The following is an 18,981-nucleotide window of genomic DNA, read 5'->3' on the forward strand; positions in this document are numbered from 1 at the left end:
GCTAAATAAATGCCACTTTCAAAATTTTCAAAGAAACCGTGCCAGTGGTGGTTCACACGTGGGGGTTATCATTGTGGAAAAGTCTTTCTCAATGCGCTTTTTTTATCTTCAGATAATCCTTTTTCTTATTGCTCCTTTGTGGATAACCAGTTCCAGGGTATGATTGAAAGATTATGTATTCCAGTAAATCGTCTGAATCACTGCAAACAATTCTGCTCCAAAAGTGTTTGTTAAAAATAAATATTGAGGTTAGATTGCAGAGTGATAATTCTACACATGTCGCAGGATGTTAACTTTTTCTGTAGCCGTTATTTAAAATAACTTTCTGACGCAGCTGAAACCTTGAGATAGCATTGAATTCAATGTGTCCACAACGTCAATAATGCAGCTAGAATGTTTATTAGTGGAGAGAGTTAATAATTAAAGATGACATTGTCTAGTATTTTATTCATCATAAGTATGACTATTAGATGGAATTCTGAAAAAAATATTTTTCAAAGCATTTTTATGTAAAAGAGTCATGGTGTATAGATTTGGAAAGGAAGGTGATCCACATAAATACTTAATATCCATGTTGTTTAAAATATTGGGCGCGAGCCACTATATCATTAGCATAGTCTCTGTGAATTGTATTATGGTCCACATCTGAGTTTGTGACGGCTCCATCGCCAACATTATATGCAGCAATTCCACCTACAATTAAAAGCAAATGAAACACAAAGAAATAAACGTAATTAATGTTCCGCAAATGTGTTGAACAAATACAAAATATTTTTTACATTCATTAAATAATGCACCTGTTACAGAGTGCAGGCTGCTCTGTGTCTTGTATAGGTCACACAGGTGGAGAGCGACCTTTCCTCCAATGTTGCTGAGGAATATATGATTTTTCCACGATTACAAGTTCCACGCATGGCATTACCACTCGAATTTTAGTTCGCATGTGTCTTTTCCACTCAGCATTTTACTACGCATGTTTTTACACCGCAATAATCACGTTACGAAACATCTCACGTCCCATTGAAATTTACATAATGATAGTGATAGGCTACATGTAGTACGCATCTGCACAAGGGGTTACAGCCATTCTGGCCTTTCTCTTTTCTTCATAACCTCAGACTGATTCTGGACAATAGCAGTGCTTCCGTCCTTTTAGACCTTTATGGTGCAACCAGACGGTCTCTCCATTCTCTCAATCATCGATGGAGTTTGTTTTGAGAGAATGTGCTGTGGAACACATGAGTTTGTTTTTTACTGATTGCACCCTTCTGTAAAATGCTGATTGATCCCTTCCTCAGAATCTACAGCTATGCAGATGACATGCGGCTACTCTTTAGGTTTAACAACTCATTTGAATCTCAGGAAGCCTTTCAAAACATAATGCTATTCATCCGTGATTGGATAAACAGCAATCATTTAAAGTTAAATTCTGTCACTCAAAACTAAAATTGTCATTACCAAAAACAAGTATGATTTTTGGAGTACCTCATTTTGGCCGCCAGTGATGGGAGTCGACCCACAGCCAAAGAAATCAGTAAAGAGTCTTGGGGTCCTCATTCATGAGGATCTCACTATGAAGCCCCAGCTAGGAGTGGTCACTTCTTCCTGTTTCTTGCAACATTGAAGAATCAAGAAAATCAGGAAAATCCTTATCTTTGAGGCCTTTGTCCCCATAGTCATTGCCCGGGTCGTCTCTAGGATAGACTACGCAAACTCTCCAAATAGTTGACAACCAGGCAGCCAGGTTAATTTTCTATCAACCCAGACACTGTCATACTACCTTTCTGCTGAGAAAATGACACTGACTTCCTGTAGAACAAAGGACCGTCTTCAAGACGGGCTGCATCATTTTTAAATCCCTTCACGGAAGAAACCCAGCTTTCATATCAGCCCGAATTCAAAAATACATTCCCAACCATAACCAAGATCCATCCACATGAACCTTCTCACAATTCCCAAATTCAAAAAGAAGAAAATGGGAGGTTCCAGATTTTCTGTTTTGTCCCCTCACACTTGTCACTCCCTACCCCCTGTAATATGAGATATACCTAGCTACATGAGATTCAGGCAATTACTAAAAACACAGCTTTTTAAACAAGCATATGACTAATTCCTGTGAGTAGTTCTCAGTACTTCCTTTATCCAAGTGCCAAGAAACCGTCTTGGTGTATGTGCGCTCAACAAATTCTAGTAACATATCATAAAATAAAAGGGTATGGCATCCGGAGAGAATGTAGGTGACTGAATGCCCTGCTTGGTCCTCTATGCCATTTCTCCTCACTTATTGCAATACCCTCACAGTGTCAACAGGTGTCTCTCCACTGTTTATGTAAATGGTTTTAAGGGAGACATGCATGTATACGATTACACATGGGTTTCCACTCAAAATGGAGACTATATTTCGAGCCTTAACTTGATCTGTATGTTGGTTCAATATGATGTTGCTTTGGACATTCACATTGGAATTCCACATGATCTCAGGCCCACATCCCTCTCTCTGATGGTCAAAGATAGTACTTGTTTCAGTGACCTTTTTTTAACAAAAGGGTCTTTCATGCATCAGGCTTGCCTTGTTCAAAACCTGTGAGATAGCCGGGGAGACAAGGTGTTACAAGAGTTTTTCTGAAGTGAAATGACTCACTCTCTTGACCATATCTATTCTAATGGCACTCTGAAGACTAGAGACCACTATGCCAACGATTTTAAGTTGAGACTGAAAGACCTCTACCAAATCATGCAACTCCTACACTGGGATAGACACTCTAGAGTGAGAGAATTTGGCGAAGGGAGCAGACAGGAGTGGAGGATATGATCACAGATAGGGACACTAGCAAACCCCTCTTGCATCTTTATCACTCCCTAGACAGATCTACTGACCTAACACAATTAGCGTACACAGGACAATGGTCAACGGACCTTACCCTCACATTTTCCAAGGCTAACAGAATCCAAATCTGTGGCAGAGAGAAGAAATTCTCCCTATGTCTCTAACACAGGGTACATGTTTCAAATTAATGTTACAGTTGTATCTGACCCCCAGTTTGTCTGAAAGCCATGTGTACCGATCCTGACAGCTGCTCTATGGTTTGTGATTCATGAGGAACTTCTATCCGCATGTGGTGGCAATGTCGAAAAATCCAGCCATTTTGGGGCCAAATTTAGGAACTCATAAAGGGAATCAAAAACATTGAGCTACCTTGATTGCCACAAATACCTATCTTAGGCCATATGGAGGTGAACAAATTTCACCCGCTATCTTGAGCTGAGAAAATTTGAATAGCCTCACCCTTATTTGCAGCCCGCCTAGTGATAGCCTAGAAAATGTAGAACTCTTCTTTACCAATTCAATTCAATTTTATTGAGTATATGATTTGGAACTCCTTAGAGATCCACATATAATAAAGTAACAAAAGAGCAGTATGAGAATAAAACAACTTATTAAAACAGATTGTTGTTAACATGGTTTTACAAATTTTCGTGCAAATTATTTAATACAATTCTAAAAAGCATTTAAAAAAATAAAAAATTCTATTGCAGAAAATTTCATTAGGAGGACAGAAAATAGCATCAAGACTTGGACGTAGCAACAGCTGCAGTTCATGAAAGTACGGTTGATGTTTGTTAGGAAAAACGAAAACAAAACAGCGGTTTGAGCAATTAAACAGCTAAAATCGAATTCATTTGCTATATCATTTGAACAAGTCACGAGCCGGCCAGTGGGACCTAGCCACTCGCCTGACTCGCGCTGTGTTCTGAGCCCTTCGCGCACAATTTACTTTTAAAAATTTTATCTGACTTTTGTATTTGCCTAACCTTTTTGTTGTGCAGGTTGCCCCCATTGCGCGCCGAGCGTGGTAATTCCCTGCTTCTGTAGCCCGCTGATACATCTTGACAGCCGCCCTCGCAGGAGATCAATTCCCGCCGGGTCGCGCTGTTGGCCGCCATATTGGGTGAGGAGGGTGAGTAGGCGAGCGGTGCAGCGCTCGATCCCCTCACGACCTCAGCCTATAAAAATCATTGTGCTACCACCCAGTCCTGTTTGGAAGTCACGAGCCGGCCAGTGGGACCTAGCCACTCGTCTGACTCGCGCTGTGTTCTGTGCCCTTCGCGCACAATTTACTTTTAAAAATTTTATCTGACTTTTGTATTTGCCTAACCTTTTTGTTGTGCAGGTTGCCCCCATTGCGCGCCGAACGTGGTCAATCCCTGCTTCTGCAGCCCGCTGATACATCTTGACAGCCGCCCTCGCAGGAGATCAATTCCCGCCGGGTCGCGCTGTTGGCCGCCATATTGGGTGAGGAGGGTGAGTAGGCGAGCGGTGCAGCGCTCGGCCCCTCACGACCTCAGCCTATAAAAATCATTGTGCTACCTCCCAGTACTGTTTGGATGTCACGAGCCGGCCAGTGGGACCTAGCCACTCGCCTGACTCGTGCTGTGTTCTGCGCCCTTTGCGCACAATTTACTTTAAAAATTTTTATCTGACTTTTGTATTTGCCTAACCTTTTTGTTGTACAGGTTGCCCCCATTGCATGCCGAGCGTGGTCATTCCCTGCTTCTGCAGCCCGCTGATACATCTTGACAGCCGCCCTCGCAGGAGATCAATTCCCGCCGGGTCGCGCTGTTGGCCGCCATATTGGGTGAGGAGGGTGAGTAGGCGAGCGGTGCAGCGCTCGGCCCCTCATGACCTCAGCCTATAAAATGGCGCCCCCTTACAGGGAGCGCAGCGGACGGGCGCAGCGGGCACGCCGTCAGCGCGCCGAAGTCGCGCCTAAGTCCAGCCCGTCTGCGCCCGTCCGCGGCCGGACGGGCCCAGGGGCTAGGGATGCTGCCACTGCAATATCTTATTCTCCCTCTGCTCTTATGTGCCTACACGCCTCTGCTAGCTCTCTTTCTCCTGAAACCTGGACTCGGATCACAGCACTTGGTATTGCAGGTACCTCCCTCCCCCATTTGGGGCTGGCGCTACCACTTATCGCTCCTGCTCTTACCGAGTTGCAGATCCGGGTACTTTATTTAAATACTCGCTCTCTGGTCAGGCACCAAGCCGATATTCTCCACCTACTCATGACCGAAAGGCCGGACGTCCTCCTACTATCTGATTCCCTTCCCGACATCTTGGCAGCGTTACCCCTGACTATTTTTTGTTGAATACCAACCGATCGGGGGGCCCCTCTGGGGGAGGGGTGGCGGCGGTAATACGCAAGGATCTTAGGATTATTGCCTCCGCTGCCATGACACTCCCGGAAGTGGACAACCTGGTTCTCAGTCTTGGGACTGAGGTGGGTGCAGTTACCCTCATGGTACTTTACCGCCCCCCCACCCAATGCCGTCCTTTCCCTCATCTTTCATCGAACAGTTGACCAATATTGCCACCTCCTCCCCCCGCATCGTTATCATCGGTGACTTCAACTACTGGTTCCAGCATGAGGACGCCGGCCCGCATGCTCACGAACTGTTCGAGGGTCTCTCGAGCCTGAACTTTGTTCAATCAGTCAGGTCCGCCACCCACAGTGGCGGCCATATCCTCGACCATATTTGGACCCATGGGGTCAAGTCCTCTTGCCCACTAATAACACCTTGTGTGTGGTCTGATCATTTTTTGATCGACACCACAATCTCGGCGGTCGGCCAGATCAGGATCCCCCGCGGGAGGGAGGCATCGCTCGTAAGTGGAGGTCTGTCGATTCCTCCAAATTGCTATCCCACCTGTCCCAAACCCACAACTTGGTTCCCAATGACATCGGCACCAATGAGCTCTATGGGCACATTGCTGACTGGCTCGTGTCGGCCAGCGACATCTTTGCCCCCCTAATTAAGTTCCCCCGATCCCGACACAGTAATTCCCATAAATGGTTTACCCCCCAACTTAAAACCCCCCAATTGGAACTCCGTCAACTCGAGCGCAAGTGGAGGAGAGACTACTGTTCATCAAGTAGAGACGTCTATGTGGCCGCCCGCAATAAGTACAAACTTGCCATTGCTGCAGCCAAAAAAGCCTATGCTTCCGAAAAAATGTTATCAGCCCCCTGTAAGTCCAAAGAAATTTTTAAAGTGCTCAACGAATTTACCTCCGATCCCAGGACGCTCCCGACTCAGGCCCCCACACAGGAAGCTTGCAACACACTCAGCACCTTTTTTATTCAGAAAATTGTATTGATCAAGGACACCATTCCGGTTACTACTCCTGGCGCTGGATCTGTCTCTCCCCCCCACAACACCTTTTCGCTCACACAATTCCCTCTTCTAGATCCTACATCTCTGGCCACTCTGGCCTCCCGTACTAAGTCTGGATCTCCAGACGATTGCTGTCCCCCTTCCATACTTCAGGACATCTGCCATTCTCTACCCGACTGCATTCTCCCCCTGCTGAACTCTTCTCTTTCCTCCGGCACGGTGCCCAGCTCCTTCAAGGAGGCCGTGCTGGTGCCACTTCTGAAGAAACCTGGGGCTGACCCCGCCATTCCGGCGAACTACCGCCCCATCTCCCTCTTGCCCTTTTTCTCTAAAATCCTGGAAGCCCACGTCACCGCCTGTCTCTCACAGTTTATCGAGTGCTCCAACTTTCTCGAGGCTAATCAGGCCGGCTTCAGACCCGGCCACTCCACGGAGACAGTGATCTTGGCCGTGCTGGATGCCCTGAGAGACGGCTTTGACAAGGGTACCCCCCAGGCCTTGGTACTAATAGACCTGTCAGCCGCTTTCGACACAGTGGATCATAACATTCTTCTCCACCGTGTCGAGCAGGCTGGCATCCAAGGCCTGGCGCTGGCTTGGGTCAAATCCTTCCTGACTGGGAGGTCTCAGACCCTTAGCCTGGGCACTTTCAGGGCTCCTAGGGAGCACTCGCCTTGCGGGGTCCCCCAGGGCTCCTCCTTATCCCCTCTTCTCTTTAATCTCTATCTTCGACCCCTTCTTTTTTCTCTGAGGCAGTGGGACGTCACCGTTTTCAACTACGCGGACGACCTGCAACTCATCTTTTCTCTTAACTCTTCTTCTGCTATTTCTAACTTCCAGGCAGCTATGTCCCACACTCTCCAGTGGATGGGCCAAAACCAGCTAAAATTGAACCCCGGTAAGACGGAGCTCCTCCTTCCCGGTAGGAGCGCCACCTACTGGGGGCCGCACTTCTGGCCGGCAGAACTGGGCCCCTCTCCCATCCCCGTGGCCTCGGTGAAGAGTCTTGGGGTCACTATTGACTCCGGTCTATCCCTTGGGCCCCAGGTGGGGACGGTGGTCTCTTCCTGCATTTACCAGCTGCGCAGGATCAGGAACGTGGCTTACCTCCTTACACCGGACGCCCTCCTGCAAGTCATCATGGCCCTCGTCCTCTCCCGCTTAGATTTTTCGAACGCTATCTATCATGGTCTGCCTAAAACATCTCTTTCCAGACTGCAATCTGTTCAAAATCAAGCGGCGAGACTGGCCCTTGGGATCTCGAAGTGGCAATCCGCCAGGCCCCTCCTTTCCAAACTGCACTGGCTCCCTGTCACTTCGAGGGCGGCCTTTAAGATCGGCTGCCTCACCTTCAAGTTGCTAGCGGGGCCCTGTCCTGCCTTCCTGAAATCTCTCATCAGGCCCTACTGTCCATCACGTAACTTGAGATCCTCCCATCTTCACTTCTTGACTATCCCCTCTTTTAAACTTTGTAGATCTGGAGGCCGGAGATTTGCATACCTGGTCCCCAAACTATGGAACTCCTTTCCTCTTTCTCTCAAAACCTCTAACCCTCTTATTCTTTTCCGTAAATCCTTAAAAACCTGGCTCTTTCCCCAATCTAGTTAAGTCCCTCTGTCCCCTCTGCATCCAACCAGCGCCAGGAAACCCATGGTGTCAGTGCGCTTTACAAGCACCCCTTACAATACAATACAATACAATACAATACAATGAGAGATCTTGCCGATAAAATACCCAATTGCATACTAACTGGTCTCACCCACAAACGACGATAGGCCATTAGGGCAGGACAAACTAACAAAACATGTACGGTGTCTTGGACTGACTTATTGCAGAAACTGCATATGTTGGGTATACCGTACCATTTGGCCAACAACTTATTCAAAGGAAGGAGATCCTGCCTTAAAAGTAGCCAAAAACGGCGCAAACCATGGGGTATATTCCAGGAGACATACGGTTGTAATTGTCTAAACAGGTAAGAATTAACAGCTTGAGTGACCCCCTTCTTAAGTGTAGTAGAGTTGCAGTCCCTTTCGAAGCTGAACTTCCATGTTGCCTGTTTTAATGTAGATTTTAGCTGATGCACAGAAAGGTCAAAGAGGGTTGCTTCCTCCAGATCCAAGAGTGTAATAGCCTTCCTAAAGTTCTCTATGAGTAACAAATACTCTTTTAGGGGGCCCATTAGCTCTTTTTTAATGAGAGATCTTAATGTGGCTGGATTTCCTTTAATCAAGCAGGCGACCCAGCGAATAACTCCTGCCAAACCCTGTGCCCAGCTACTTCTTAATCCAAATTCTAATCGAAGGGATGCTGCAGTGCAACTGTTATTGACAGAAATTAGGTTTCTCAAAAGGGAACCCTCAATGGTGTCCAAAAAGCCGCATTCACCTAAATCGATAAGTTCTATGCCGTAGAGCAAAGTTGCAGGGATTTTTGCCCGGAATGCCTCTAGAAGGTGCATAAAGTGTCTTTTACCGGTTGATTTATATAAGGCTCTCAGCCCATTTCCCTGCGACTTTGCTTTGCGGGAACTGTTATCTATATGGGGTTTATTACTCAAGTTGCTACTAACTATTTTTCCTAAAAAAACATATGATTTTACACTTTCCAATTTTTGACCTCCCAGCTCCCAACTAATGTGACCTAATTTCAGTTTTTTCTTCCCCTCCAAACACATTACCTTGCTCTTAGAAATGTTTATTTTCAGATAGTCAGCTTAGGAGAATAAGTGTAGGGCATGCAGACGGTTATTAAGGCCTTTCGGGGTAAGGCCTAGAACTAGTATGTCATCTGCATACATTAAACAAGAAATGTAAGTGTCTCCCAAGCGCGGAGCAATTCCTTCACTGAGGGATATAGTGCGGGGGAGGTCACTAACATAAAGGGAAAAGTCAAGTCAAGTCAAGTCAAATAATTTATATAGCGCGCTACATACCCAGAGGGTCTCAAGGTGCTAGAGGAAGGGTGGGGAATTACTTATCGAATATCCAAGTTTTAAGTTGCTTTCTGAATGCTGGGTGGTTCTGAGTGAGGCGAAGGTGAATGGGAAGTGAGTTCCAGGTTTTAGCTGCCAGGTAGGAGAAGGATCTTCCTCCCATGGTAGTTTTGTTGATGCGAGGTACGGCAGCAAGGGCTTGGTTGGAGGAGCGTAGTTGACGGGAGGGGGTGTAGAAGGAAAGTCGTGTGTTTAGGCATTCGGGTCCAAGTTCGTAGAGTGCTTTGTGTGCGTGGGTTAGGAGGCGGAATGTTATCCTCTTATTGACGGGGAGCCAGTGGAGGTTTTTCAGGTGACTCGAAATGTGGTCATTACGCGGGATGTCTAGTATGAGTCTGGCTGATGCGTTCTGGGTGCGTTGGAGTTTTTTATGAAGTTTTGCGGTGGTACCGGCGTATAGGGTGTTACCGTAGTCCAGGCGGCTCGTGACCAGTGCGTGGGTGACCGTTTTTCTAGTTTCGGTGGGGAGCCAGCGAAATGTTTTTTTGAGCATGCGAAGAATGTTGAAGCAAGATGATGAAACAGCGTTGACTTGTCTGTTCATCGAGAGTGAGGAGTCCAGGATGACGCCCATGTTCCGTGCGTGGTCCGACGGGATGGGTGCTTTTCCAAGGGCCTCTGGCCACCAGGAGTCATCCCAGGCGGAGGGGGAGGTACCTAAGATAAGGACTTCTGTTTTGTCTGAGTTCAGTTTCAGACGGCTGTGCTTCATCCACTCGGCTACCTCTTTCATTCCTTCATGTAGGTTGGTTTTGGCGGTGTTCGGGTCTTTGGTGAGTGAGAGTATCAGTTGAGTGTCATCAGCGTAGGAGATGATGTTGAGGTTGTGTTGGCGTGCGATGGTCGCGAGGGGGCTCATGTATACGTTGAAGAGGGTGGGACTGAGTGAAGATCCTTGTGGCACGCCGCAAATGACTTCAGTGGCCTCTGATTTGAATGGTGGAAGGCGGACTCTCTGAGTTCTTCCGGTAAGGAAGGAGGTGATCCATTCCAGTGCTTTTCCTTGGATTCCGATGTTTCTGAGGCGTTGTAGGAGGGTGCTATGACAGACTGTGTTGAAGGCTGCGGAGAGGTCGAGGAGGATGAGGGCGACTGTATCTCCATTGTCCAGTAGAGTTCGAATGTCGTCTGTTGCTGCGATGAGTGCGGTCTCAGTGCTGTGTTTGGCTCGAAAGCGGACTGTGAGGAGTCGAGGGATTTGTTGGCTTCGAGGAAGGCGGCGAGCTGGTTGTTGACAGCTTTCTCGATGACTTTGGCCGGGAATGGAAGGAGCGAGATGGGGCGGTAATTTTTGAGTTCGGTGGGGTCAGCTGTGGGTTTTTTGAGAAGGGCGCTGAGTTCGGCGTGTTTCCAGCTTTCCGGGAAGGTGGCGGAGTTGAGGGAGCAGTTGATGACGTCTCGGAGGTGTGGTGCTATGATGGAGTCTGCTTTGTTGAAGATATGGTGAGGGCATGGGCCTCTAGGGGATCCTGAGTGAATGGAGTTCATCAGGCGGATGGTGTCCTCAGTGGAGATTGGGTTCCATGCATTAAGGATGTTCAAGGGGGGTGAGGGTACGGCAGAAGGTTGGGAGGGTAGGTCTCCGGGTTGGTTGTCGAAGCTGTTGTGGATGTCTGCGATTTTGTTGTGGAAGAACGAGGCTAGGGAGTCGCAGAGGGTTTGAGAGGGAGTGATGTCGTTGGAGTTGGCTGAGGGGTTGGTAAATTCTTTGACGATGTTGAATAGTTCCTTGCTGTTGTGAGCGTTGTTGTCTAGTCGGTCTTTAAGTGCAGCTTTCTAGGTAGTCCGGATCAGTTGGTGGTGTATGCGGGTGGCGTTTTTGAAGGCGTCCCTGGTGCTGGTGTTTCGGTCTTTTTTCCAGGCCTTCTCAAGGGAGCGACAGAGTTTCTTGGATTTCTTAAGATCATCGTTGAACCAGGAAGCGTTTTTGCTGCCTGGTTTGAGTTGCCGTTTTTTCAAAGGTGCTAGGTTGTCGACGCTGTTGGTTAGCCATTGATTGAGGTTAATGGCTGCTTGGTTGGGGTTCGAAGAGTGGGCAGGGGGGTTTTGAAGAAGCGATGAGGAGATCTGGTCGATGGTGATTTTGTTCCAGTTTCTTCGCAAAGTAGGTTGAGGATGATTGTGGGATGTGGTCTTTTTGTAGACAAAGTGAACACAGCTGTGGTCCGTCCAATGGAGAACTTTGGTGTGACTGAAGGAGATCTGTTTGCTGGAAGTGAAGATGGGGTCGAGTGTGTGACCTGCGTAGTGAGTGGGGGTGTTAACAAGTTGTTTGAGTCCAAGTTGGCGAGATTGTCCAGAAGGGTGGAGGCGTTGCTGTCGTTGCTCTTTTCCAAGTGAAAATTGAGGTCTCCCAGCAGAATGTAGTCCTCGGAGGGGAGGGCGTGTGGGGTAAAGTCAATGATGTCATCATTGAATTGTGCCCGGGGGCCAGGTGGCCTGTAGAGGAGGGTGCCTCTGAGTGTGGTCTTGGGGTCTGTGTGGATCTGGAAATGAAGGTGTTCGGCGCTAGCGAGGTTGACGTCAGAGCTGGTTGAGATGCGGATGGAATTCTTATGAACAATGGTGATGCCTCCTCCTGTTTGCTTGATGCGGTCCTTTCGGATGATCTTGTAGCCTTCCGGGATGGCAATGGTGATGTCTGGGGCTGAGGAGGCGTTCATCCATGTTTCAGTTAGGAAGGCGATGTCCGGAGAGATGGTGTCTAGTAGATTCCAGAGGTCGATGGCGTGTCTGTGGACTGAGCGGGTGTTGAGCAGGATGCAATTTAGGTGGTTGGTGTCGGATCTCTGTTTGGTGTTAGTGGATGAGGAGTTGGTCTTGGTGCTGTCATACTTGCAGGAGTTGCATGAGAAGGGTCCATGGGTGTGTTCGGGAGCGACTTGGGTGCAGGTGGAGAATCGGCCTGGGTTGAGGGCTAGGAGGGAGGATGCGTCGTAAGTAATGCGGGTGGGGTGGGTGGGACGAGGGACAGGGGGTCTGGCGCTGGGCGCGGTCCAGGCGCGGACAGGCGTAGACGGGCTTACCTTTGGCGCACCTTCGGCGCGACCGCTGCGCGTGAATGCTGCGCGCAAGTGCATCTGTCATAAATGGATAGTGGAGGGGGAGGGGCGAGGGAGGAGCAGCTGGGAGGCGGGTGCGTGGTGTAGGGGGCAGGCTCCGGCCACAACAACAACAACAACACAAGTAATGGCGGCTCAAAGGGAATAGCAGACCGGGTTGGGGAGATTAAGTTAATTAATTATTCTGTGGTGGGTAGCGGGGCGCAGAAGCAATGATATTCCCACAGTCACGCAGACAAATAAAGCGCAAATTCGATCGAGCAGAGGCACTGTTAATTAATGAAACAATCTATGCAGGATCGAGCAAAGGCACTGTAAATTAATGAAACAATCTATGCAGGATCGAGCAAAGGCACTGTAAATTAATGAAACAATCAATGCAGGCACTGTAGCAGCGCTAACGATACCCAGCCAGCGTGGTCAGGAGAGAGCAGGGCAGAAGGGAGCGACCGTTTCCAACAGAGTCAGGACGGTCACAGCGTCTCGGTGTTCTGGGAGAAGCCTTGCCTCTAAGTGGGAGGGAGGAGCAGCTGGGAGGCGGGTGCGTGGTGTAGGGGGCGGGCTCCGGCCACAACAACAACAACACAAGTAATGGCGGCTCAAAGGGAATAGCAGACCGGGTTGGGGAGATTAAGTTAATTAATTATTCTGTGGTGGGTAGCGGGGCGCAGAAGCAATGATATTCCCACAGTCACGCAGACAAATAAAGTGCAAATTCGATCGAGCAAAGGCACTGTTAATTAATGAAACAATCTATGCCGGATCGAGCAAAGGTAGAAGCCTAGGTGGCATTCCGAGAGCAGATAGTTTTTTCCATAGCAATTGACGATCGACCTTATCGAATGCTGTGGAAAAGTCTATAAATGCCACATAGACTCTCCCTTTTCTGGCTCTAATATATTTATCGGTTATTACCTGGAGGGCTGTTAAATTATCCATAGTACCATGGTTCTTCCTAAAACCGGTCTGCTCAAGTGGGAGCATGTTTGCATGATCCACCCAGTCATTTATACGCTTCAGCAAATATCTTGTAAAGACCTTGCCGATTGCATCCAACAATGCAATCTGGCGGTAGTTTTGAGGGGACAAGCGATCACCCTTTTTAAATAATGGAACTAGGATGCTGCCCTTCCAGGAAGGTAGAACCTTGCCTCCCAATAGGCAAATGTTGAATACAGGACAAAGTAATTTACTCCATTTGGCACTACTTTGCTTTAGTATAGAAATGGGCAATTCATCGGGCCCATTGCCCCAGAGCGCCGCATTTCTCTGATGGATAGGTCTATGTCTTTTTCTAAGAATGGTACCAGGGGCAGACTAGTCTCCTTTGGCCATACTTGTGGGGCCACAGAGCTGTTACTTGCATAAAGATTAGAAACAATCTTTTTACCAACAATAAACTAGTGGTGAAGGTATGGACAATATATGCAATGGAGTGCTTCACAGCCACCCTGAGAGATGCATTGCCCAAATTTGACAAGATATGGTCCCTGTTTCACACCAAAATCACAAGGGGATAGGGCAATAATACAACTACCAGAACTGGTGTGATTAGCTGGGTTGAGGAATTAGAAACAAATACTCTAAAAGACTCAGACTAAAGAACAGAGTGTGTTAAATTATTAAGGATGTGCTCCCTCACTGGTTCTTGTACAGTCCTGTATAATCATGCACACTACTTCCATGAAGCCCGCCTTCCAGAGCCTTAATAGCGCTGTCTACAAAATCTACTCAGTCTGGGGTGTGTGCCTTCTGAGTGTCCCTAAACTGAACCCTGTACTGTTCGGAGGTTAAACCAAACCCATCTATGAGGCCACTCTTCAAGACTGAGTAATTATGTGCATCTTCCTCCCAAACAGGGAGATGTTTGTCTCGACCTTTGTTTGCAAAGGCGAGCCAAAGGATAGCTGCATGCTGCCCTTGAGGGCCCTCTCTAAAGCAGTGATCCATTTATGGATATCATCCCTTTCCTGGTAAGGAGGGACTACCCTGCCCAGGTTCCTAGTGTAAAAGGAGAGTTCTGTGAGCTTAGATTCGCTAGTGTTGCCACCATGGGATCCTAATCCCAAATTGTTCCTAGCCCTCTGAACTTCCAGGATCTCCTTATCAAATGCCAACTGTTCCTTCTTGATTCTGAGCTTGGCTCGCTCAAGCTTGAACAGGTGGTATTTCCTCTCTAAGAAGTCCTCCCTCTTGCTCGAGATGGAGGTGCCTATTGAGTGCTTAGAGAAGGTTGAATTGACAGAGGGGGACCTGGACCTGCCCTGGACTCTTTGCACCCTCTGAGGAGACATAAAGTGTGTACTATTACCTGGGGGATTATATTTTACAAGTGTGGGGTCTTTAGATACCTCCAGGTCAGGCTCAGAATGGGGGTCACTGGGGTGAGACACCCCTGACTCCTCTTCTTGAGCCCCACCACTCATACTCACATTGTCCTGCCCTTCTGACCTATCAGGATTCTGGAGGTCATCCTGCAGGAGCGGCTCTAAGTGCTGCTGTGTGTTAGGGTTGCTAACTGTCTTTATTCTTTGGATGCAGGCGGGGTCCTAAGATCCTGAAACTTAAGACCAATGTATCTAGAGGGCAGGGCCTTACTGGATCCACCAATTAAAGACATGATAACTAGGTATAGTGTTGTGTTTCACCTATCTACCCTAGTGAAAACGAAACTTCCGAAGATTGGAGAAAGGGTTGTGCTAGATCCTTAATTACCACTCCCAAACGTTCAGTTGAACTTACTAAATCACAAAAGTATACTATATGCTCAGCTAGTGATGTTTTTTCATGTAACCCTCATCTAGATTAAATGGCCAAACAGTGCAGGAATTAATCACACTGCTGCCACAAATGTAGGAGGCTGGCTTAGTATATGGTGCACACTTATTTATGTGTTGAACCTTGCACTAATCCAGACAACCCCTGTGGTGATTTTAGTGGTTTTTGAATGCTCTAAAATTGGTAGCTATGGAGAGCAGCCTTCAGGCTTATCTTGAAGGAGCATAAAGCTGCTCTTTTTACCAGTTTAATCAATAGTGTGTGTTAAATCAAAAAGAACTACACAGTGTTTATATAAAAATACTTCAATTTATTGCACAACACTTACTAACACATTGTATATATCCTACCTGGAGATATCAACACAATACACCAAAATACTTCAAATGTATTTTGGCAATTAGCAGAAAAGACAGTTTTCTCCAGGGGGAGACCAAACCATATAATAAGAAAGTGGAATGCAAACTGCAACTGGGGATGGGCCTTGGACCAACAGACTCAGAGAAGTCAGGGACACAAGAAACTACCGAAGTTAAGTATCCAGGAACCCAACGGAGGCTGTGTACAGAGTGGAAACACAGCCATATGCCCAATAGAAGTCAATGAAAAGTTGCAGTTGCAATTTTGCAGAGGAAGGACCTTTCCCAGAAGACCCAGAAGAATTGAGTTTGAGGACGGAAGGTTGGAAATCCATCCCACCTTTGGATTTCCCGGGAACCAGGTTACCTAACCCAGGGAAACCATGTGCATTGGGGCGAAGAGGAGTCAGAAACCTCCCTAGACAACAATGGAAGACTTGGAAGAAAATGCCTTTGGAGAAGAAGGTGAAAAATTACGGTGGAATCCAAGGGAGGATTCTGGAACTGAAGAACCTGCAAGCAGAGGGGACAGAGTCTATGCCACTCAGAGGTGACCAGGAGGCACATTGCTGTGCACAAGCTGTCCCATGTTGGAGGTCAGTTACTAGGTGGTTGGTGTCTGGCGGGGTACCAAGAAGCCTTGGTAGCCACAACTGGTGTGTAGAATGAAGAAGGAGCAATGTTGGGACCAGCAAGGTCCTAGGGACTCACCAACAGTGAAAGGAGGCCTGAGCAAGCAGGGGATCCCACCTAAGCAGTAGAAGACATTCAGGTTAACCCAAAGGCCAAATTCACAGGAGTCACAAGAGGACCTTGAGCAGCTCACCAAGGAGGAAGGTCCACGGTGTACAGGATGTGGTGAGGACAATGATCTTGGTAGGAAGAGATACCGAAGGCTGGAGATTCTTGTAGCCCAAAGATCTCTGAAGTGCAGACCCAGCAAGCCTTGGCAACGACAAGTTGATGCGGTGCACAGAACTTCGGTCCCAGTGGTTCCGACGAGGGATTATGTCCTAAAATTTGCAGAGCGGACAGGTCCGATTCGAGGGAATTGCAGAACCACGACCTGTGTTGCTGAGCCTCAGTAAGTCCATAGGACAGTAGCATCAGATCAGTTAGCTTTGTTAAGGTTGCTGCAGATGCAGGGGAGTGACTTCTTCACTCCAAGGGAGATTTCTTTGGGTGTCCTTGATGTCCACAGGTCTTTCGAAGAACTTGGATAAAGCACATACACAGACGAGAAAGAAGACTTGAAGAACAGTGAGACCAGGAGCAGCTGGAGTCTTTCTTCCAGTCAAAAACCAATGAAGTCCAAGTGTCTAGCATGAAATGAGGGAACATCTGGCTCGTCTGGTGGTGCTGGCAAATGCCCCCACCCCAGCCCTATACAATAAGTCCAGTCTGGGAGGTGGTCACACCTCCCTGTGACAGGAAACCTATTATTCTAACTTCCCTTGCTCAAGTTTGGCTCAGCAGCAGGAGGGCAGAATCGTGTCTGTGGTCGGCAACAATGCTCGCTTTCTGGCAGACCCTGAAAGGCTGTGACCATGAGTACATGGGGATACTCTAGAGTGCCCCCAGTACATGGGATCATACTTCTAGCACAGAAATCAGTTTTGGAGTATGATTCCAATATGTTTGATACTGAGTTCAGTGCAGCCACTACATAGTTAGACAGCTCGTAATGACTGATGTCCAAATATGTATTAAAATGGCAGACCTCACTTACAAAGCCTGGAGAATCAACTCAGAGGTTTGTATGGATGTCCTGATCATGCATTGGTACCCTCACACTTATAACCTAGCACCCTGCCTTCAGGACTGGTGACTTAGGGGTGAATTATAGGTTTTAAGTGTGGTGACCTCAGAAATAAAGAAACCTGTATCTGTTGTAAGAGATGCAAGCACCAACTCACACAAGCTGTAATGACAGGCATGTAGTCACAGTTTGAAAGACTCCCCTGGGCGGCACATTACATGCTGCAGCCCATGGGAGACCCCTGGTATACCTATGCTCTGAGTACCTTAGTTACCATATACTAGGAACTTACAAGTGTGAACCAGAAGCTAATTGTGGATGTGCAAAAGTACTTGCCATTGTCAATTTAGGGAGAAAGCACAGTAACTGGGGTCCTGATTAGCAGGATCCCTGTCACACAAGGTAAAAACCACACTGACACCTGGCAAAAACTATGCTAGAAGTATCCTACCTTCCTTCAGCGTCCCACCATTTACAGTCCTATATGCTCTCCTGTGAATATAAGTGTAAGCCAGATGTGACATAATTGATATATTGAAACGGCTGTTAAATGTTTAAACTTTTTTCAAAAACGAGTTCCCCGCAGTGATTCAAATCCCATTTAGCTACGTGAGAGAACCTAAACTTTCTATCTTTTAATATGAATATTTCTGGGGATTAAAGCCAGGTTCCTATGCAGAGGAAGAGGGTATTTAGCTGTCTATTGTTATTAAAGTTTTGTGTATAATATTCTTTGCCTCTCTCCAAAAATAAAAATATTATGGTTGAGACAAACAGCCTCAATTATGAGTTTAGGTCTTGAATGAGTGTGCTAGGGGTTACACCAAAGCATCAGAGTACTTTAATACAGGTGCTGAAAGGAAGAAAAAGGATCAGGAAAAGGAAGGTTGCTGGTATTTGGCTTATTGTGAGAGTTCTTCAAAGATTAATATTGAGCACATACAGTTGATAGCTAAGCAGAGAGTGATTCAATACCTCAAGCTCTGAGCACATTAAAAAAAGTCAGGAAAATACAGAACAATGTTTTTTATGGAAGTTTAAGCAAGGTTTGGCTAGTTTGTGACTAGTCACCCCTCAACAACCTAACCTGAGTTCTTTCACCAGACAGATGAGGTCCCTGACCCTTTTTCACTTTATAGCATATTCCCTTTTCACTGTATAGCATATTCCTGGTAATTTGCGTTTTTAGAAGAGGGTGCGATTAAGAAGCATTGCATTCAATGCTTTCTTTACAAGCCAGCAACTTATTTGTTTTGTTCAGCGCCAAACAAAACCACCAGGCACATGAACATCACACGCCAGCACAAAATGAGTGGTAATATACATCACACCCTAGTAAGATATAAGAGCAATCAAATGTGCCTGAAGCTCTTTGTTTAATTTTCAGGTTAGTTCTCCAGGTTTCAGTGGTTTAATGTGCACGGGTAAATCATTTCCTGTTACCTGTTAACTGCAGAGACTGTGCAGATTGCTTGAATGCAAGAATCTTGTTTTTGAGCTTCAACCTCATGGGAGAGGTGAGGACAAGGATTTAAGTCTTACTCTTGCAGGGCTTTGTAGATTAAGTAACCAAAATACAGTTAAACAATGTGTAGTAAATAGAAATTACAATTTAAGCAAAATCTTTTAGAAAAAGAACAGAAATTCTCTTTTTTTACATCAAGCTGTTGCTGAAGTTTTGTTTATATCAAATGTGTTGCATTACTATTACTAGGGGTTGAAATGTGTTTATATGACATTAAAACCCATAAACATTATTAAAATATACAATTAGCATCACAAATATATAAATGAAACAGAAAAGGGCAGAAAAAGACAATCAATATTCACCCGGGGACCCGGGGACTTCAGCCC

At 46.8% G+C, this 18,981-nt stretch overlaps 1 protein-coding gene across 1 annotated transcript in view; it reads right to left on the reverse strand.

The window, feature by feature from the left end:
• Positions 1–484: 484 nt before the first annotated feature.
• Positions 485–18,981, reverse strand: part of LOC147697170 (lysozyme g-like) — a 241,751-nt gene continuing 223,254 nt past the window's right edge. Inside the window, exon 3 of the mRNA XM_086933306.1 lies at positions 485–693. Coding sequence (XP_086789432.1) covers positions 563–693 — 131 coding nt within the window. The 3' untranslated portion in view covers positions 485–562. The remainder of the gene's footprint in view (positions 694–18,981) is intronic.

The sequence above is a fragment of the Lissotriton vulgaris genome, chromosome 8, assembly GCF_964263255.1.
Source record: "Lissotriton vulgaris chromosome 8, aLisVul1.2, whole genome shotgun sequence".
NCBI classification, from domain to species: Eukaryota; Metazoa; Chordata; class Amphibia; order Caudata; family Salamandridae; genus Lissotriton; species Lissotriton vulgaris.